At 46.7% G+C, this 21801-nt stretch overlaps 1 protein-coding gene across 3 annotated transcripts in view; it reads left to right on the top strand.

Moving 5' to 3' along the window:
- Positions 1–21801, top strand: part of SPTBN1 (spectrin beta, non-erythrocytic 1) — a 195735-nt gene that overhangs the window by 143363 nt on the left and 30571 nt on the right. For all 3 annotated transcript variants that reach the window (XM_045884987.3, XM_045884988.3, XM_045884989.1), the window contains 12 exons: positions 303–490; positions 1553–1670; positions 2803–2961; positions 3603–3905; positions 5730–5883; positions 6553–7423; positions 7522–7659; positions 8490–9246; positions 10137–10339; positions 15120–15210; positions 20322–20468; positions 21528–21791. In XM_045884987.3, coding sequence (XP_045740943.1) covers positions 303–490; positions 1553–1670; positions 2803–2961; positions 3603–3905; positions 5730–5883; positions 6553–7423; positions 7522–7659; positions 8490–9246; positions 10137–10339; positions 15120–15210; positions 20322–20468; positions 21528–21791 — 3393 coding nt within the window. The remainder of the gene's footprint in view (positions 1–302; positions 491–1552; positions 1671–2802; positions 2962–3602; positions 3906–5729; positions 5884–6552; positions 7424–7521; positions 7660–8489; positions 9247–10136; positions 10340–15119; positions 15211–20321; positions 20469–21527; positions 21792–21801) is intronic.

Below are 21801 nucleotides of genomic sequence, written 5' to 3'. Positions count from 1 at the left end.
AGGAATTCTGGAGCTGTGGCAGCAGGAGTCATTCTGAATCTTAAACCCTGTGCCTGGGGTTTGGGAGGTTACAGAACCAATTACACTTGGGTTAAGCTGTCATCATTGCTCACAAGTAATAGCTGCAGTCTGAGTGCCTATTAACACATAGTTCCTCGAGTTTAAAATGCTTATGTCAGAGTAGCCTAGAACTGTTTCACAGCCAGTCATTAAGTGTGCATGTGCTCTATAGGGTTATAAGCCTGTTTCCCTTACTTGGCAGTATGATCTTACTGTTCGGTTTTTCTAACTCTTGTTTACAGGTGCTTGACAATGCTATTGAAACAGAAAAAATGATTGAAAAATATGAGTCACTTGCCTCTGACCTTCTGGAGTGGATTGAACAAACCATCATTATCCTGAACAATCGCAAATTTGCCAATTCTCTGGTTGGGGTTCAACAACAGCTTCAGGCATTCAACACTTACCGCACTGTGGAGAAACCGCCCAAGTAAGATGCAGATGGGAATGCATTACCGTTCGTGTGGGCAGACAGATGATGGCGGCCTCAGACCCCTGTTTTCTGACTTAGGTGACCTCATCTCGTATGAGTGCCTCTCACCAGGGGTCTGTCTTACTCCTTTTTATCTGACCCTGAGTGGCTGAGCTGTGTTACAAACCACACCCTCTGTGAGCCCTTCCCAGTAGTTTGTGCCCCTGGTATCTAGATACTGATACGTGAGAATCCTAAGAGATGGTACAGGTCTCCAGTCCCTTTTCCTAGACTCTTATGCCTGATGTGTTTCAGAATTCCTTACGCTCTGGATTTTAGAGAAGTAGCTGAGTACATGTATATTGTTTATTATAAGCCTCACAGTGGACCTGAAACAGTAACCCATTGTCAGGCCTACTAATAAGCCTGTAGCAAAGTGTGTAACTACAATGCGTTGAATACAGACAGACAATAAGTAGTTTTATATCTGTCTGTTCAGATCAGTTTTTGCTGTCCCCCAAATTGATTTTTGACTTCTTTTTGAAAATTCTAATTGTCAAATAAGGATTATGGACCTTATCCCTTCTTAGAGTTTGAAAGTCATTCCTCCTTTTTCTGTAACCCAGCTCAGTTGTGAATTCCTTGCTGCGGTCTCTGAAAGCCATTGAAAGTTACACTAGGTAGTCGTTTGAAGTAATTCTTGCTGAATGTATTCAGCTGTGCTCTCTGAATGAAGTCCATCATCCAGGATGTATAGTCTAAACCTTGAATGAAGTGATTTATAAAAGAGTGGTATTGTGTTCCCCCAAATACAAATCTCAGTAGCAGCAACGAACCAACCCCACCAAAATTCCACAGTTGGGTGCATTTTGCGGTCTGTAATACGCAAAAACTAATGCACTGTTTTCTCTAACATGAGTACCACATAAATCAGACCAGAGATAAATGGCTTTTAAAATTGTATGGCTGTGTGAAAGGTTTTTTTTCTCCAAAAGCAAATGAATTTTTCCCCTTGAAGGAACGTGTGTGTGTGTGTGTGTGTGTGTGTGTATATATATATATTTTTCCCCCTGTACTTAGGTTTACTGAGAAGGGGAACTTGGAAGTGCTGCTTTTTACTATTCAGAGCAAGATGAGGGCCAACAATCAGAAGGTCTACATGCCCCGGGAGGGCAAGCTCATCTCTGACATTAACAAGGTAAAGCCCATCCATCTGGTCCTGTGTGGGCCTTGACCTGTAGGCTTCATGTTCTAAATCTTGATTGCTAAGAGGGCAGTCTGAAAGTGTCCGTCCCGGCCTGCTGAACTGATGAGTGACAGCAGTGCCTCGGGTTTTACAGGGGGTCAAGCAAATACTTGTGGTGGGTTGGTCTGTCGGAGTTTTGGGAGGGAATGTTAGATTTTATCAAACCAGTCTTGGTTCATTCTCTTTACCCTGTTACTCTTCATCTGTCCAAGGCAGTTGACTCTAGCATCTTTAAGTTGCAGAAGGGAGAACTTGAAACCATATTTCATGTATCTGGAATCTCTAGAGGTTAGGGCTTAGGACTTTGGCTGTTTCTATCAGAGAGGCTGTCCAGCAGTTTCCATTTCGGTCTGTTTTGTCTGTAATTATAGAATTTCACAGTGGGCATTATTTCCAGGTAGAAATTTGAAGAATCTAGAATGTGGTCAGTTTTATACATTTAGAATATTTTAAGTGGAATTTTCTTAATGTAAGCTATATTTCATAAAAATTAATTTGCTGTGAACATTAGGTGAGGATTTTGAACAAAATGCCCAGATGTGTGAATTAAAAACAAATAGCTCAAAAAAAAAGGGGGTGGGGGTGCCTGGCTGGCTCAGTTGGTGGAGTGTGCTACTCTTGATCTTGGGGTCATGAGTTTGAGCCCCACATTGGGCAGAGAGATTACTTAAATAAATAAAATGTTGCAAAGAAACAAGTGTCTCAGGATGGGGTGAATAAGAGATTCGTAATATGATTTCTTTCTGAGAAATCATTTATCTTTTTTATGTGATCAGATCTGTTGAAGGTAATTACTGTTTCCTCTCAAAGTAAGAGATTAATAATTTAGTTATATTGCTCCTTATCTACACTGTTTTGTTTTCCAAATATAACGCAGGACTTTTAGATATAGCTAGAGCGTTCCCATGAGGCTAAACTGAGAGAAAACGATTTATTTTCTCAAGGCTTAGGAGTCCATGGGGGTGGAAACGGGATGTCCCTTTTACGGAGTTCTCAGGTCTTACTGAGAAGTACTAGCTGTTGACTGTAGCCAAGGAAAGTTCCTTGAACGTTGCAGGAAACTGTTCCCTTTTTGCCTCTGTAGGCCTGGGAAAGACTGGAAAAAGCGGAACACGAGCGAGAACTGGCTCTGCGGAACGAGCTCATCAGACAGGAGAAACTGGAACAGCTCGCCCGCAGATTTGACCGCAAGGCAGCTATGAGGGAGACCTGGCTGAGCGAAAACCAGCGTCTGGTGTCTCAGGTTCTGCTCTAGACCTCATTCGGGGACTTGCTCTCCCGGGGTCATCTAGAAACGTAGACCATCCCCGAGGGCTGCAGGACAGCTGCTTATCGACACCCACTGTTCTAAAGTAACTCGAGTCCTCTTACTCACTTCCCATGAAGAGGATGTTTATCATTTCTGATGTACTTGGTCTTCTGTTTATCTAACTTTCCATAGATTTGGAAGCAGCTCAAGCAGAGTTTGTTTAGAGCCAGTGAGTGAGTGTGAACTCACATTTATATAATTTTTAGAGATTTCTCTTACCTTTCATCTTTGACAGTTGGACTGGTCATGAAATAAGTAAAAGTGACTTTGCCTTCTCCTTGGGTTCGCACAAACTGTCACCTGCTCCAGTCACATAAGCATAAGATGCTAGATACAAGCTTGCACCCCTCTGTAAAATGAGAAGTTGCTGATTTGCTTTGGGGAGGGCATCTTAGCTCTAACAGGGAGTTTCAAGTGTCCTAGGGAAGGCAGAGACCAGCAGCTGGTGGGGCTCAAGTCATTGTGGCTTTAGGACCACCAGAGATTGTGTTCGAGATTCAACTTCTGTCTCTGTTCCAGTTGGATGGCTTTTTTATTTTCTGTGTGGTTTTTCTTTTGCCCCCATTTCTCTATAGGACAACTTTGGTTTTGACCTTCCTGCAGTCGAAGCCGCCACAAAAAAGCACGAGGCCATTGAGACAGACATTGCCGCGTACGAGGAACGCGTGCAGGCTGTGGTCGCTGTGGCCAGGGAGCTCGAGGCAGAGAACTACCATGACATCAAGCGCATCACAGCAAGGAAAGACAATGTCATCCGGCTCTGGGAGTACCTACTGGAGTTGCTGAAGGCCCGGAGGCAGCGTCTCGAGATGAACCTAGGGTTGCAAAAGATATTCCAGGAAATGCTCTACATTATGGACTGGATGGACGAAATGAAGGTAGAACTTGAGTGAAAGGAGGCCAGAGCTTATCCAGCGGGACCTCTCTTTCCTGGCACCCCCCCCCCCCCCCCCCCCCCCACTGACCACACAGCGTCCAGTGTGCCCTAACTGCCCGCTCTGTAAAGCCAAAGGGGGCCACATTCGCTGTGGGAAGATTGTTAGTTCAGGAGTTAAATGGGATGTGAGGTGTGAAAAAGTTGCGTTGAAAACCTGTTCCGTAGCTACAGGTCTGCTACAGTGATTTAGATTTAATTTAGATTTATTCCAGCATAGGGAATCAATCAAATTATGGTTTTCTGTGTTTTTAGCTCTTGAGAGTTGAGCTAGTTTTCCATGTCATTGATCTGTGTGTGAGTGGCTCTAGTTGGGGGAGGAGCCCAGGAAGGTAATGTGGGCAGATGGGAGAGGGCTAGGCAGTGTGGGGCGGAGTGGGGGTCGGGAACCGGGCAACCCCAGTTCACATTGTCAGTGCTGGAGCCGTGTAGTCTCCTTGAGCCTCCTTCCTCCGTTTTTAAGTTGAGATCGCACTGACCACCTCCCTCATTCGGTTACAGCAGGATGAAGTGTGGGAATAGTGTACACGTCATAGGTCAGGGTTGGCTGGAAATGGCTGCCCAAGCCACTTTGTGTTTCCCCTTCCTTAATTGACAGCCCAGAGCAGAGACTTCCAAGCTTTCCTCCTGCCCAGGAAGAGACCTGCCATTGTGCCAAGTCCCTGTGCCCGTTTGTGTTCTCTGCTGCGGGCCGTCGAAGGCTCATCCATGTCAAGCAGTCCCCCAGCTGGAAGGCATTTAGCTCCGTAGCTGGAGCAGAACAGGGCAGTTTGTAGACAGTACAGCGAAGCCCCCTTTGTCTCAGCGTGCTGTGTTCCCAAGCTCGACCTTATGCAAGAGATTGCTTCCTGGGATATAAGCCCTCGTCTTTTACTTAACCTCTTGAGCCGTTCCTGGCAGAGGGATAGGGTCACCTTGTCGCATCAGTTTGCCCTCTTATTGTCCCAGTTTTACGATGTTCTCAAGTATGGTCTGTGTTGACCTTTCAAAGTAGAAATGTTCATAAAATCTAGCAGGGAGGCGCTTCTCATCTTATAAATCATGTTGTACATTAAAGTTCAGGTTTTGGGCCAGAGACTTCCCTCAGAAGTAGGAGTGAAGTAGAAATTCCATCTGGAGAGGAAGTCAGATGAGGCCCCCACATTGGGCTGATGGAAGGAAGAAAAGAAAGTGTTAGTGGACTCAAACTTAAACCAAAGGAATTGCTCAGGCCCTATTAAGCAGGAAGCCACCTGACCCTGTTTTTACTTGGTTAAGGATGTAGTTTGTAAGCTTTCAACTAGATTCTTCTCCCACTGACAATGTGAGTATTACCAAGGCACACCAGTAAGCTTTTAACCGAGGAAAACATCCATGGAAGGCGTCAGCAACTTCTGGGGGATTTCTTTTAACTTTGAAATAACTACAACGTTTCTCTCTTCTCTTCTGGAATATTGTTGCTGTGGCGGTTTCTTCTTCGAGCCCCAGTTCACACGTCCTACCGCTTCCCCGCTCCCTTTTTTTCTATTCACTTCTTAGTGTGTTTTTGACCTGCTTATTCCAGGGTAGATGATCTTCAGTTTCTTATGTCTCTCCTTATGCAGGCTTTCGGGTTAGTTTGGCTTTGTTCCGATATGCTTGTCGTTCTGCTCCCCTAGAAGATGCAGGGAGGATGGCTGGCTGGAGAGGGTGTGGTGTGGTTCCTGGCTCGCAGCTTGTCCAGAGAGTACAAGACATCGAAGCTGAGGTTGTCTGCACAGATGTGCCCTCTGTTTTCTCTGGTGCATAGGTGCTGTTACTGTCTCAAGACTATGGCAAACACTTGCTTGGTGTGGAAGACCTGTTACAGAAGCACGCCCTGGTCGAAGCGGACATTGGCATCCAGGCAGAGCGGGTGAGAGGTGTCAATGCTTCTGCCCAGAAGTTTGCAACAGACGGGGAAGGTAAGGATGGACTGTTGGCAGACCTTAACTTCTCTGCCACCAGAGATCCATCTCTATAGAAGTAGATAAGTTGTCTGTGGCAGTGGGGTTTTTGAAGTTACCATGCCGTTGTAGGTTCCCAGTGAGTTTGTCATGGGTACACAAGATGCAGTAGGGTGGCCTTCTGGATACTTTAACTCTGTCAGGCTTTTCTGAAATGGACATATATTTCCATTAAATACTCAAGTACTGCTTGGTTTTGAGTGGTGATATTTGGCAGTCAGGCTTTGCCTAGACCACACTCGATGCATACCAGCACCCTGGTGTGGCTGCTCAAACATCTCCTGGCTTTCACATCTGGTCGTACATACCCTTGTTTAAAGGATCTTTGGAAGGATTTGGTTGTGTTCCTTATATTTGAGAAACAATTAATTGCAGCTGACCTTTTTTTATGATTTATGTGCTTCTTTGGTTCATAAATGATCACTTTGCACTTGGGGCGAAAAATAACACTTAACATTGCCCTGCACCCACCCACCCACCTCCAGTCAAGGCCCTGGGAGGTTCTCCATTGCCTTATAACATGGCCCTGCACCAAGAATGGAACTGGTAATCTGGTGGTGAGAAAATGGGTGTAACTCACTACTTGCAAACTGCCGGACTCCCACATCACTTCCTTGCATTAAACAGGTTACAAGCCCTGCGACCCTCAGGTGATCCGAGACCGCGTGGCCCACATGGAGTTCTGTTACCAAGAACTCTGCCAGCTGGCAGCTGAACGCAGGGCTCGTCTGGAAGAGTCCCGCCGCCTCTGGAAGTTCTTTTGGGAGATGGCAGAAGAGGAGGGCTGGATACGGGAGAAGGAGAAGATCCTGTCCTCCGACGATTACGGGAAGGACCTGACCAGCGTCATGCGCCTGCTCAGCAAGCACCGGGCATTCGAGGATGAGATGAGCGGCCGCAGCAGCCACTTTGAACAGGCCATCAAGGAAGGTGAAGACATGATCGCGGAGGAGCACTTCGGGTCAGAGAAGATCCGAGAGAGGATCCTTTACATCCGGGAGCAGTGGGCCAACCTGGAGCAGCTCTCGGCCATTCGGAAGAAGCGCCTGGAGGAGGCCTCGCTGCTGCACCAGTTCCAGGCGGATGCCGACGACATCGACGCTTGGATGCTGGACATCCTCAAGATCGTCTCCAGCAATGACGTGGGCCACGATGAGTACTCCACACAGTCTCTGGTCAAGAAACACAAGGACGTGGCAGAGGAGATCGCCAACTACAGGCCCACCATTGACACGCTGCACGAGCAGGCTGGTGCCCTCCCCCAGGAGCATGCCGAGTCTCCGGACGTGAGGGGCAGGCTGTCGGGCATTGAGGAACGGTACAAGGAGGTGGCGGAGCTGACGCGGCTGAGGAAGCAGGCGCTGCAGGACACCCTGGCCTTGTACAAGATGTTCAGTGAGGCTGACGCCTGTGAGCTCTGGATCGACGAGAAGGAGCTGTGGCTCAACAACATGCAGATCCCAGAGAAGCTGGAGGACCTGGAAGTCATCCAGCACAGGTGAGTGGGAGTGCTGCCGGGGGTGCCGGGGCCACCAGCCGCCCCTTGTTTCTGCCCATGACCAAGGAGGTGAGTACCCTGTTGAATTGCCTTTCCAGATTCGAGAGCCTTGAACCGGAAATGAATAACCAGGCTTCCCGGGTCGCCGTGGTGAACCAGATTGCACGGCAGCTCATGCACAGCGGCCACCCGAGTGAGAAGGAAATCAAAGCCCAGCAGGACAAACTCAACACGAGGTGAGTGTGCAGCCAGCGGTGTGCTGGCTCCCTGTGTGTCGGACCAGGGAGGGCGAGGTCACTGGCGGATCCTTGTCGGGAATTGCCCACACAGGGTCACTGATAATGTGACCCTGATGTCACAGCATTGGCATCTGCGTTTCAGCATACCCTGGTTTTGCAAGAAGTGTCTTTTGGGGTGATGTCATTCAAGGTAGCCTGGCCCCTGCCTGGCCCCACATCAGAAGTTAAGGTGTTAGTGTGAGACCTGTCCCCAGTGTGGAGGACCATGGCATCAAGGTGGCTCGTGATTTCTGGATATGATTTTGAGATGATTTCTGGAACAGAATTTTAACGTGTTTTAGATGTAATTGGCGAGTGGAAGTCTTGATTATCAAGTTAGACCTTTGTCCTGATGTTATCTTTCTGTTGGATAAACACATTTGAGTAGGTTATGGTGGCCTCGGTTCTGAAGGTGACTGTCAGGCGTTTGGGGTTTGGAAAATGTTCATTAGGTGCAGTTCAGAGATAAGTAAAATGCGCGTGGCAGAAATGCAGTTACGGAAAAGTAACTGACTCTGGGGGACAGATGTGCTGTCCACACTGGAGCTCCTTGAACAAGTGCCTCTTCATGTCTGGCTTTTTCCAGATTATATTGCGTCTCTGAGCTGTTGAGATGATAATTTGGTGTACATATACTGAGTGAGATGATTGTTCAAAAAGCATTTATTCTCATAGCAGAGATGGAGAGAAAACATGACCACTTTGACCTTGACTGTTACTGTCACCGTGTAGCCGTGAGCTGGCAGCCAGCCTCTGACACAGCTTTCTCCATGCCCTTGTGCTTACAGGTGGAGTCAGTTCCGGGAGCTGGTGGACAGGAAGAAGGACGCTCTTCTCTCTGCCCTGAGCATACAGAACTACCACCTTGAGTGCAATGAAACCAAATCCTGGATTCGAGAGAAGACCAAGGTCATCGAGTCCACCCAGGACCTGGGCAACGACCTAGCCGGGGTCATGGCCCTGCAGCGCAAGCTGACCGGCATGGAGCGGGACCTGGTGGCCATTGAGGCGAAGCTAAGCGACCTGCAGAAAGAGGCCGAGAAGCTCGAGTCCGAGCACCCCGACCAGGCTCAGGCCATCCTGTCTCGGCTGGCCGAGATCAGCGACGTGTGGGAGGAGATGAAGACCACCCTGAAAAACCGCGAGGCCTCCCTGGGAGAGGCCAGCAAGCTGCAGCAGTTCCTGCGGGACCTGGACGACTTCCAGTCCTGGCTCTCCCGGACTCAGACGGCCATCGCCTCTGAGGACATGCCCAACACCCTAACCGAGGCAGAGAAGCTCCTCACGCAGCATGAGAACATCAAAAACGAGATTGACAACTACGAGGAGGACTACCAGAAGATGAGGGACATGGGCGAGATGGTCACCCAGGGACAGACCGACGCCCAGTACATGTTTCTGCGGCAGCGTCTGCAGGCCCTGGACACTGGGTGGAATGAGCTCCACAAAATGTGGGAGAACAGGCAGAATCTCCTCTCCCAGTCACATGCCTACCAGCAGTTTCTTAGGGACACGAAGCAGGCCGAGGCCTTCCTTAACAACCAGGTACTGCTCCTCACTTGCCTTTGCTTCCTTCCTGGTACAGCAGGTCCTGCTTGCTCTTTGAAACTTTCTAGCCAGGCTGCTGGTTCAGAGCAGTCCTGTGTGGAAACAGAAGGATAATTGAGAGGCTTTTTACCCTCCAACTTCCAAGGCATTGAAACCTATCCCAAAGTAGGGATGGGAGCTGAAGGTTCCTGCGGGAGTGTCTTGCCCTGCAGAGTACCATTCTGTTTCAGCCACTCTCGGGGATCTCTTACGTTCATAGCATGTCCTCATAGTATCGCATTAGATTGGCAATATTCTGTAAGGCAGTAATCCAATTTGATGATTTGAAAAGTACAGTGAGGGGGGTTTTTTGTTTGATTGTTTTTTTTATTTTCTTGGGTTTTTCTTTTTTTCTCCTTTTTTTTTTTTGGTGGAGGAACTAAGTGGTTCTGTCTTCCTTGCTCTAGAAGATTCAGGGACTTCACCCAATGACATAAGGCAGAAACTAGAGAAAGGAAACGGCTGAAGATGGTGGCCAACATCAGGGTTGTTAATCTCTTTCGAAGAGCGAGTTTGAAGAGTATGTTGCCACTGGGCAGTGGGCACATGAGAGGACCCTGGTGGCTGATGCATAAAGCACTGCTTGGTTTCCTCACTTTGGGAGAAAATTTAGCCATTTAACCAAGGAAATTTTGTTCCTTATGGGATCCCGCTAGGTTTTTTTCCCTCCCAACCTTTTGTTTTCTCGGATTCAGTAGATTGTTTAAGTATAATGGAGCAGGTGTTATGAAGTATGTGTTGCATGGAAACTTAGGACATAGGAAAGAGTGCTTTCATTATTTTGGAAACAAGTTGTATTTCATGATGTTTCATCCTGCTGTGGTTTTGGTTGTCTCTCTTTGAAAAAGGAGTACGTTTTGGCCCACACTGAAATGCCCACCACCTTGGAAGGAGCTGAAGCAGCTATTAAAAAACAAGAGGACTTCATGACCACCATGGATGCCAATGAGGAGAAAATCAACGCTGTTGTGGAGACGGGCCGGAGGCTGGTGAGCGATGGGAACATCAATTCAGATCGCATCCAGGAGAAGGTGGACTCCATCGATGACAGGTATGGCGCTCAGGCTCCTGAGGGAGTCTGGTACCCTGGGACTCCCAAGCCTCTGAGGCATTAGCCACAAGTCCTTGGGACTGTGGGTATAAATTACCCAGTGAGCAGGGTCTGGATAGCTGGCAAAATTTAATCTATCTACCACAGAAAATCAGTGAGCAGCACCTGGCTGCCTGGAAAGGTGGTTCTCATGGTCAGGCATGTATAGGTGTCCACAAAAGAACAGAAACCCTGAGAAGCCAAACTACTATTTAATCAAAGATTTATAAGAGCCGTGATGCCAATTAGCAATAGGGTATAAGCCGTGCCCTTTGAGAGTTGAAGTGTGTAGCCTTGTCTCGTGACAGGGCCTCAAGAGCCTCACTTCCCCAGCTAAGCCCACGTTCACCTTCATCCACGCCAGACTCCTCTGAAGACTCTCAGGAGGGAGTAAGGAGAGACGGCGAGGTTTGCTTGTCCTGAGGACCTGGCAGAGCCACAAAGGAACATTATCAGGCCCTTCTCAGAAAATTGGCTGGGATAATGCTATAATAGGATTTTTTCCTGTTGAGAGAAAGGCCCCTTTCCTCTTCTGCCAAGGCATCGCTAAGATTTGGTGTTTTTATTTTTGTTTACTCATTTATTTGCAGTTATGATTTTCCTCCCTGCCTGAAGGCCAGTGTACTCTGTTTGTGTCATTCTCACCCTGCCTTGCCTGATACTAAAGTGGGAGCTCAGGACAGACCAAGGTTTGGATGCACCAGGATAGGCTGGTTCTGGTCTGGCCAGTTGCATCCTGGTTTAGCCTGTCTAGGTCAGTCTCCAGCCTCTGTTCCACCCGATCTTCTGTGGTCCCAGTTTGGGCTGGATTTAAGGGCTCATTTTTAAACTGATATCATTGACAAACAGGCTTCTTTTCTGGCTTTCAAGTGCAGTGAAAAGGAAGAACTTTTTGCTGAGAATGTTTCCTTACTTACCATATCTGGGACCCTTGGCCTTATGAAGTTTTTATGATACGGAGTGAAAGGGGGAATTACTCTCCCTCCCCATGAAGACTGAGCTTTTGGCTTTAGCACTTCCAAGTCTGTCTTTTTCAACCGTACCTTTGAAGGGTGCTATCATGGAATAGGGTGTAACATATATTCTCATTTTGTATCTATTGCTCTTCAAACAACCACAAAAAAGAAAAATAAATCCACCAAACCCTTGAGTGAGTGTAAAAAACAAAGATTAGGCAAGGTATTGTTAACTTAGAGAAAAAGAATTTCCTTTTTTCCTAATGTTAAATCTCGAGTTATTTTGTCAGTACAGCACGTCATGCTCGTCTCTGTTAGACGCATATGTCTGGTTTCCTGAGGGCGGACTTGGCCGTTAGGGACGTGTGCTTCCAGGCAGGCATGCAGCTGCCTTGCGCTTTCCTGTGTGTGTTTATACGTCCCCTGGTGCTGCAGCTGTGAGGGGTTTTTGGAAGCAGGTGATATTGTCAAGACTGGAGACTCGTGGGTAGGAGAGAACGTTTCAGCAGCCCTCAGTTGTGGTTTAACCTTCCTTTTGCCCTTGACTTGGAGCCTGGGCTCCTGGGCTTCCAGAGCCTCCTTAGGATTTCTGTCTTGAAGAAGAAATGGAACATACTATCCATAAACAAAAGAAAGATGGAAGGGGGAGGGGGCTTTCCATTGATTGGCCCTCAGGATGACTACGTTTTCCTCAGCTCTTGTTCACCGAATTCTGGTTTCACTTTCATATCTCCAGAGGGGATCAGAAACTGATCCCAGAAGATACTTGTCTGTTATCAAAATACACAGCTGTGGGGCCACAAGCTAAGTAAATTGAATCTTCAGATCTAATCCCCTGTCCAGAAACATTCTGATGCTCTGGTAAAGCTATTTTCATAAAACGCAAAATCATTATAATGCGCTTACGTTCTGGAAATCTTGTCAATTACCACTGAGTTTTTTGAAATGAAAAAATACCAGAACAAAGACACTGGCTCTTAACAGATGTGGGTGGGGTGTGAGTGACCTTTAAAGTGCTCATGCCTGGGTGGAAAGGAGCCTGCTGTCCAAGCCGGCCCCAGGGAGTGCGAATGGGTGAGCTTCCTGGCTCGAAGGAAGTTCCAGCCACAGTGCAGTCCTGGGAGAGCAAGGAAACAGGATCCAGCTTCGTAAAGCCAGACCCTGTCTCACACGGGAAAAAGTTTTTGTAGTATCCATCTGTTTTACTCAGGCACCTGTGGTTCTTTACTTTTTACAAGAACCAGAGGTAGACCTAGCATCTGCCTCAGAGGATGAAGGAGATTCTGAGTTGAACTGTAGGGGTAGAAGGTGAGAAATGGAAATAAAGCAACAGATTTAATCTTGCCCCAAACAAAGAGCACCCTTAGGACTGTAGGAAACTACGGCCAAGTTTTAGAAGCGCCTTTCCTATCATTAAATCCAGGATCCAGCTTGAAGGGCCTTCCCCGAATGCCATTGGTTGCTGCTGGTGAACAGTGAAGCGCCACTCACTTCTCTCGAGGGTTTTCCGAGTCCGCACAAGTGTCGTGCTGCCCCTGTAGCTGTTTTTCGCTCCTCAGAGCATACCCCTCAGATGCCATCATCGTGCCCTCTTGGAGATCTGTGTCATTTGGACACGGGGCCCCAGGTCACCACTTGGCCTTTCCCTTCTCCCTGGTCCCACTAGAAGAGAGAGACTGCCCGGCCAGAAATCTGTTGGGCACGTGTGAGACTTAAGTATGTAAGCTACCTTCAGGATTCTGTTTGGTTGTGTTTCTGCATGGTGAGACTTCCCAGGCAGTGTTTGAATTATTTTTATCTCCCCATTGCCATGAGCTTCAAGGGTGGGTATCCTGTTGTAGCTGCCAGTTTCTGATTCCTCCTCGCCTTCTGAGCACTTGGGTGTGGCACCGTGAAGGGACCTGGGTCTCTTACTCAAGACCTTTGACTAAAGGCAGGACCTCCTGCATTTTGTGCCTGAATCCAAATTACCTTCCTCCTGAAGATTGGCTTTATATTCTTACAACCCCCTGCAAATAGTGACTGGAATTTGAGGTTTGGGAACTTAAGTTTTTTTTGGACATTCCTTCCCCACACACATTTTTAGACAGTGATTCCTTTAGCCCAAATTCACTAACAGTCTAAATTTTTTTTCAAATTTTTGGTATCTGAGAAAGGGTATCAATGCAGTAAAGAGGCTTTGGCCTTTATTTTTTGTTGTTATAAAAGAAATATAATGTGAAAAATGTGGGGAGAGAAGGTACAGCCTTTAATCTTATCCCTGGCACTTTCCGATCCGTGCCATGGGGTTTTATACCATTGAACATGCATACACTCTTTCCATTTAGCATTATTTAAGAAGTATTTCTCTATTTTTGCATTTTACCTAAGTGATATAAGAATACTAAGGTCCCTTTTCCTGAAGCTATGAAACCCCTTTCAACTAAAAAAAATGAGAAAGTCGCTGTGCGTATCTTAGCATATACCTGGCAGTGTTATTTCCACTCGCATTATTCCAGTTGCTCTGTAGGCACTGGCACCCTGTAGGACCGGAGAGCGTTTCCCTTCGATTCCCCAGGCAGATGACGGCTGCTGTGTTCCCACGGTCCGTTTTGCTAGCATTCACTGCGGGCCCGTGTCACCCACAGCGTCGCTCTAAGCTTGCTCTTGCTCCCGAGGAAGGTTCTTAAAGGTCAGTCAGCAGCTAGAGCTCCCTGAGCTGCTCGTGGCATCGGAGAGAATCGGAGGTTGTGTTCTTCCTCATCCCTCCGTGGGGGCCCAACGAGAGAGACCTTGCCCGAGCACATGCAGCAAGAAATTGCTTTGAGACTCAGACTGAAAACCCAGCCTCCTCATTGCCCCAGTTAATACCCTTCACTTAGGCTGGCCGGCTGGCGTGGGTTCCTCAGGCATGCCAGGACAGCTGTATCACGGCAGTGCTGCTCGGCTCTCGGTGTGGCGCAGCTCCTCCCTGGGGCCGCGGAGCTGTGTGGAGGCCGTCCTTCTCACGGCACTCTGGCATTCCCGTAGCTGGTCCTCACCGTTTCTGGTGGAGAGCCTGAGCCACTGGGCGCGGGAAGGAAGTTTGCTGCGGAGTTCTGGCACCGTGATGCTGTGTGTGAAGAAGCCCTGTGTACAGCATTCAGGCTGGGGAGCCAGCACCCCATTTCCCTTGTCACTCCCAGGCTTAGCAGCTCCTACTGGTTCTTAGGAATTTTTGCTTAAGGTTTTGTGCTTCAGCTTCATTCAACCTTGATTACGCTTATCCATTCATGAAGAGTGGGGTCTAGTAGGTAGATAATCTCACCCGTCTCAAAATTTTCATTCTTGGTTCATTGTTGTTTGAGGGGAGTTTTTCTCAAGGTGGGAAAATATCTGTTTAGGAGACATTAATTTAAAGCCAGTTTTATATGGTTATCTATATTTTCTTAGCCACACATTGTCACCCCAGTTTCTTAAAGAGGAGTTTCAAATTCTCTTGCAGTGCCTTAGATGGGGACTTGTACACAGTGCATGCCCAGATTTTTTCCCCTCGCACCAACTTAGGAAGCACTGGATTTATATGGCTCATTTGAGGCCATCCTCTGCCTGTTTTGTGGCTTGGGCAGGTGTTTTGGTCTCGCGTACTCATTTGGAGGATGCTAAATTCTCTTGCTTATCTTGCCTTTTCGACATAATGAGAACTGTACAAACAAACTGCTTTTATCATATGTAGAAACCCAGGAAAGACATTGAGTTGTAAATTCAGTCTTTCAAGATTCTGTGTTTCCTTTTTTAAAAGCTATTTTTTATTCTTGTTTTAACAGACATAGGAAGAATCGTGAGGCAGCCAGCGAACTTCTGATGAGATTGAAGGACAACAGGGATCTTCAGAAATTCCTGCAAGATTGTCAGGAGGTATGTCTCCCTGCAGCCCCTCCCTTCCTTTCTTCTAAGGAGAGTGAGAGCATTTGGCAGAAGAGCCCTTGGGATTATAAAATTAATTGAGGCCCAGAAGTTCATTTCTAGCTGAGCGTGTATGGCACCTCGTCCGTTCTCTAGCCTGCAAGCTACCAATTAGAGTAACTAGATTCTTCTAATCAGAATAGTCCAGAATTCTGTCCATTACAGTGGACCCTAGCCGTATGTGGCTATTTCATTTTAAATTAATTAAAATTAAATAGAATTCAGAATGAACTCTTCCATCATACTAGGTGGATTTTAAGTGCTCAGTAGCCAACTGTGATTAGCAGCTGCCATATCGGACAATGCAGATCTAGAACGTTTTCATCGTCGAAGACCGCGTGATACCCCAGAACGTTTAATCTAAATGCATTTAATATCCTGTTGTAAGTAAGAAGGGAAGAACTAAGAGGAATAGGAACTGGCTACCCAGGTAAGAAGCAGCAAAGATTTGAAAAATACGGACTGAGTTTCTTACTCACTGAAGACCTTGAAATACCATCTTTCAGGTTCCTTGAATACGTGTCTAACATGCCAAGAGCAGCAATTCTTATTTCAGACTCCCGAGTCTTAACATGTGGTATTGATCTGATGAGTCTCATACTATTTCATGCCCCCCTGATACGTGCATAAACAAACTTGGAAAACTAAAGTTAGCCAGAAAAATGCAGTCTTTCTGCAGGCTAACTGGAGAATAACATCTGGCTGCCTTCACATGTTCAATAGTTTATGAGCACATCTCATTTTTCTGTCTGCTAGAGAACAACAGTGAGACTCCGTCCTCTCTGGTTTATTGGGTTAAATCCCCTCAGAGGCAGAAATGGGATGAAGAATATCCAAAGGAAGCTGCAGGGACCTTGGGGGAGGGCAACTGGTGGGTGTGGGGACAGGATCGGGGCATGTGTGAAGAACATGACTGAACATCACACCACCTTGCCTGCAAACACATTGCTGTGTGTTAGAAGAAATACAGCCCTAACAGCAGTTGTGTTAGATCATGTGTGACAAGAGATCCTTCATGTCCATTCAACTGCTGTCTTACTGTGAATCTTGCAATATGCTCCAGCAGCTAAAGCTTCAGAAAGAAAGCCCCTGAACTCTGTAGGGTAGGGTCTGTCAGCTTCCTGTGCCATTCTGATGAATCTAGATCTGTGGGGGATTTGCCTGGGGCCAGACAGGCTGAAGACAAGAGAGCCTCTTCACGTGACACTGAACGTTAATAACCCATTGGATAGGATGCTCATTTAATGAGGTATCCGTGTCCCCCAGACAGGACATAGAGAAGAGTAATGGGATCGGAAGTTAGCTGTGTAGGGTTGCGTGTTGTTCCACAGGGAATACCCAGTGACTCTTTAGCCCTGGAAAGATCAGGAGCTGTTTGCAGCCTGGGCTTTGCCTTTGACACACTAGAGGTCCCTGTATTACCCCTTGATGGTTCCCCTGTCGTACCATCGATGACTCATTTTAACCTCAGGCCATCTTGTGGGGAGGATGGAGTGAAGAGGATTCCATACTCTTGCTTAAAAGGCAAGTTTAATGAGATGAAATTCATGGACCTCAGCATGGTGAAACTTAGGCTAAATTTGGGGGAAAGAATGCCAGAAAATGAGCAGGAGGTGAGGAGACAAGAGGAAGCCTTGAGAGAAACCCAGGTGAAGTTTTCCCCTGTTTTCTGTTGACATATATGTGGATTCATAAGTAGAAACGTGGGGAAAAGTAAATGGATAAAAATGATAGTCCTTCCCAGGGGAATCACAGGAAATCGTCTTACTGGGTTGTTAGATCTTCGTTACTACTTGTTCCAAATTAGCACCCTTGGTTGTAAGGAGTTCACTTCTTACCACGCACCAGTGACTGTTGGGCATACCTTGAGGGCTCACTCCTGCCATGATTTCCCCTCACAATATGCAGAAAAGTTTTGGCTGGCCTGTTAAGTCCTGGGAATGATGTGCAGGTCTCTTTGTGACTGCTCTGCCAAGTCTTCCTGGTTTAGCCTTTCTTTCCTTGAGCCTCATTAAAATTTAGTACAACCATAGCATCTGCTGTGGGGTGCCATCTCTCCCACATCAGCATGGAGAGTTTCCGTGGAGTGACTGAATGTAGGTCAGGTTTGGAAGCTCCAAAACCCTTGGTATAGAAGTTCAAGCAGGGCGCCTGGGTGGCTCAGTTGGTTAAGCGACTGCCTTCAGCTCAGGTCATGATCCTGGAGTCCCTGGGATCGAGTCCCACATCGGGCTTCCTGCTCAGCAGGGAGTCTGCTTCTCCCTCTGACCCTCCCCCCTCTCGTGCTCTCTCTCTCTCTCATTCTCTCTCTCAAATAAAGAAATAAAATCTTTAAAAAAAAAAAAAGTTCAAGCAAAGGGGAGGTGTGTGGTTTTCTTTGGTTGTGAACTCTGAATCATTCAGCCTCATTAAAATACATACCTTTTTTAAGCGTCCGACTCTTGATTTCTGCTCAGGTCATGAGACTGAGTCCCAAGTTGGGCTCCACACTGGGCATGGAGTCTGCTTAAGAGTATCCCTTTCCTTATGCCCCTTCCCCGCTTTAAAAAAAGTCAAATTAAAAAATACCTTTCAAGCCAGGATCTCTGAGAATGGAGTCTGTGTATGGACCAGCTTTGCATTTGAAAATCTACCTGTTATGCTCCGAGAAACTTCCAGAGCACTCAGAGGTCAGATTTAGTACCCCTGCTGGCTATGGGTATTGTCCAAAGTCTCGGGAGTCCAATTTGTGTCCCCAGTCCCTTCCCCATGGGTGCCTTGGCTAGAGCAGACACGGGTTGTGAGATCTGCCTTTGTTGCCACTTCCAGTAACCACTGCCCGGATGGGGAAATTTACTGCAGGGGCCTCCCTATTCCCAGTTGTAGACAGGTATAGAAAGCAGCAGTATTTCAGTGTGAATTCCTGAAAAGTGATTTAGAAGTTACTGCTTTTCTCTTCTCTTCCCTCACACCATAGGGAAACTACATTCAGAAACTGAAGGTTTTTTAGAAGGGCAGTATAACTAGACTTGTGTGGCACAAGGGATAGCGAGTTCCATTGCTTTGCTCTGAGCTTGAATCAGTGATCAAAGCATTTTTCCTATCCCTTTCCAATCTGCACAGTGTTCTTTTTTGCAGAGAATGAGTATATTCTTAAATGACCTTTGCAAATGCCCACGAATAATAACTGTGGTTCTGATTGCAGAATTCTGATGAAGGGCTGATGAACTAGCAAGTTCCATAGCCCCATTTCATTGTGCTGTAGCTCATGGTGCTTTATCTGTAGGATGATGTGTTCAGCAAAAAGCAGATTTGTTTCTAAGCCTCTGATTTTTATGTAGCTCTTTTTTTTTTTTTTTTTAATCTCTTTCGGTAGGTGGTTATGAATAGCGAAAATATGTGAATGTCCTTTGCACTTTGGATAAATGCCTTCTATTGTGTTTAATCTGTGTGTATGTGGAAGACAGGGGAAGTTTTACCATTTGGCTTCCTTTTAACCTCTTTCCCCCTTGGACTGAATGAATGGCCATAGTAACTCAGATTTGAGCTACCCAGATAACTGGAAAAAAAGGTAATTCTTTTAAAGTAGGAAATTTAGCGTCTCTGTTGTTATGTAACCAACCTGTGGTCCTAGCTTACCAAGAGCTGTATGAGATTTACTGGTTTTTCACCTCAATAAAGAATGACAACAAAGATTTCACTCCCTTTTGCTTTCTACCCACCCCCCCCCCCCACCCTCCCTGCATGGTGGGTGAATATACTGAGAAAGGTAGACATGGTGCCTGGGAATTTGCCCATATTCAGAGCCAGGGGTGCTCCTGTGACCTACATCACCCTCCTTGACATCGTTTTCAAAGAACAGACTTTGTGTTGTTTAAACAAATTAATGGGAAAGCCTTTCCCAGCAGCAGCCCTGAGTGTGAGTGAATGGCCTTGCAAATGTTGGTCCTGGAAGGGAAGGTTCTCTTTGGCCTTGCAAATGTTGGTCCTGGGAGGGAAGGTTCTCTTGGTTCTCTTGGTTCTCTATGCCATTTCTAAACCTTGGAGATTGGACCATGGAGGGTTTGGGGTGCAGATTTGTTGTGGCAGCGACTGGTGTAAAAAGTGGGCTTCTCATGGTCACACAGGAGAAAGGGACAGGGTCTCTTCTGATCCTGCCTTCCTTTGTGTATCTTTGTGTATCCTCTTAAGGAAACAGCTGTTCCCAGGTTAGTGCTGTGCACGAGGTAGGAATTAGGACCTGGCATGGCCAACTACAGGCAATAAGGAGCCAAGCGAATTGGGATGAAAGCCAGCAAGGGGAATGTGTCCAGGGCCTGGGGCTGGGCTGGCTCCCACCGTCGGCCTCATGAGAGAACTACAATCTGTCAGTGGCTGGCAGGCTTTGTGAGCCTTGCTGGAGTTTAGATCCAAGGAGACATGTTGGGTCTCAAATCAAGTCCTGGGGAGTGTTCTTGGTCTGAATGGAAGGCTCTTGAGAGAAATAGAGGCTATAGAAAGAGAGGTGAAGGTGACTCAAACTTTGAAGGCAACTTTAAGAGGGCATCCTTGTTGCCTTACTCCTACAGTGAGCAAGCAATTTATGTGTTTTGGCATTCCCATAGATGCGCTGTGGGAAAAAAGAGTGGGGGTTTTGTGTTGGGTCTTTTTTCTACGTAATAGAAAACCAAAAGAGTAAAAAGATCACCGAATAGAGTAAAAGGCAGTTAATCATGATTAACGTGGTATAGCTGGCACAAGTGTTTGGAAGAGAAAGAAGATTGTGACTTGGACTGGTTAGGGCAGAATTTTAAACACAGGTCTTTGGGGGGAAGGCTGGTTCCACGTGCCAAACACTTTAAAAGCTTTTGTGCTTGCAGATTTAACGTTAGAGACGTACTTTGGAGCAAGGCTCAGGTACATCTCCCATACAATGGAGATAACCTGTCATGACGGGTCAGGGTTGTAAAGTAAATATTTGGTTGTCTGTTGACATGGAAACGTGCGGTATGCTTAGTACAACATAACACAACTCTTTCCAGGCAGAAAAAAGGCTGATGTCTGTGATCACAATCTGAAACCTTTCTGATTTTTGTTTTTCCTAGCTATCTCTCTGGATCAATGAAAAGATGCTTACTGCCCAGGACATGTCTTATGACGAAGCCAGAAATCTGCACAGTAAATGGTTAAAACATCAAGCATTTATGGCAGAACTTGCATCCAACAAAGAATGGCTCGACAAAATTGAGAAGGTGAGAAATTAAAAATGTTTGATGAGGCTCCTGTTTCTGTGGTGTGACCACGGCATGAGAGTGACCCCGGTGGAGGTGAGCTTCTCGCTTTAGCATAGCCTCTTGGATTTTTGAGTCCTACTGATCCCATACAGAAGTTAGACAGCCTGGAGCAGTCCTTCTCCCACTTAACAATTCCTGAGTTTGACTCGGTAGAAGGGAGAAAAGCAGAAACCCAACCAGGTGTGGCACAGAACGCTTGATTTGTCTTTTAGTGAGTACTAGTTGTTGGGTTTCTGTTTTGTTTTTCACCTGCTGTGAGCCCCCTGGACAGAGTCCCCACTGTCTTAATCCTGTCACATGTCCTGGACTGTGCGAGACTGATGATTTGCACAGAATTGAGAAAGATTACGTGTTTTTGTTTGTTTGTTTGTTTTTTAAGTTCTCCCAGTTTTTCTTGGGTGACCAGGCACTGTAATAACTTAAAACGTATTATTTTGGCACAGGGAGATGTTAGGCAGCATAACTGAACATGAAAGTGAAGTTCCCCTCTTCCCCTTTTATAATGTTTCGGACTCTTTTTTTTTTTTAAGATTTTATTTATTTGACAGAGATAGAGGGAACACAAGCAGGGGGAGTGGCAGAGGGAGAGGGAGAAGCAGGCTCCCCACTGAGCAGGGAGCCCGATTCAGGACTTGATCCCAGGACCCTGGGATCATGACCTGAGCTGCAGGCAGACGCTCAACTGACTGAGCCACCCAGGTATCCCTTGTTTCAGACTCTTAATGGTTAAAGTAATGTGTTAGGGTCTTTGGGGGCTGAGTGGAGGGGATGAAATCTGATGTCCTGAGCACTTCCCCACTGCCCCAAATGAAACTGTTTCATCATGCCACGGTCACTTCTTGCTGGACTCTTGAAAGCCACGTAGTGTACATAGACTAGGCCCTTGTCCATTTTAGTAAGCAGTAACCTTTTGTGGAAAGGCTCTGTATGTTGAGTGAATAGGTAGATCACAGATTAGGGTTGTTTTTCACAGTGACCTTTGCTCGCTAGCAAACTGTATTTATTTATGTTTTCCAGGAAGGAATGCAGCTCATTTCAGAAAAGCCTGAGACAGAAGCTGTGGTGAAGGAGAAACTCACTGGTTTACATAACATGTGGGAAGTCCTTGAATCCACCACCCAGACCAAGGCCCAGCGGCTCTTTGATGCAAACAAGGCTGAACTTTTCACCCAGAGCTGTGCAGATCTGGACAAATGGCTGCACGGCCTGGAGAGCCAGATTCAGTCTGACGACTATGGCAAAGACCTGACCAGCGTCAACATCCTGCTTAAAAAGCAACAGGCAAGTGGTT

Source organism: Mirounga angustirostris, unplaced genomic scaffold (genome assembly GCF_029215605.1).
Source record: "Mirounga angustirostris isolate CCGP_5_RB_7025 unplaced genomic scaffold, mMirAng1.0.hap1 SCAF_10, whole genome shotgun sequence".
Classification (NCBI taxonomy): domain Eukaryota; kingdom Metazoa; phylum Chordata; class Mammalia; order Carnivora; family Phocidae; genus Mirounga; species Mirounga angustirostris.
The sequence above is the reverse complement of the archived record's forward strand: the minus strand, read 5'-3'. Positions and strand labels throughout refer to the sequence as shown.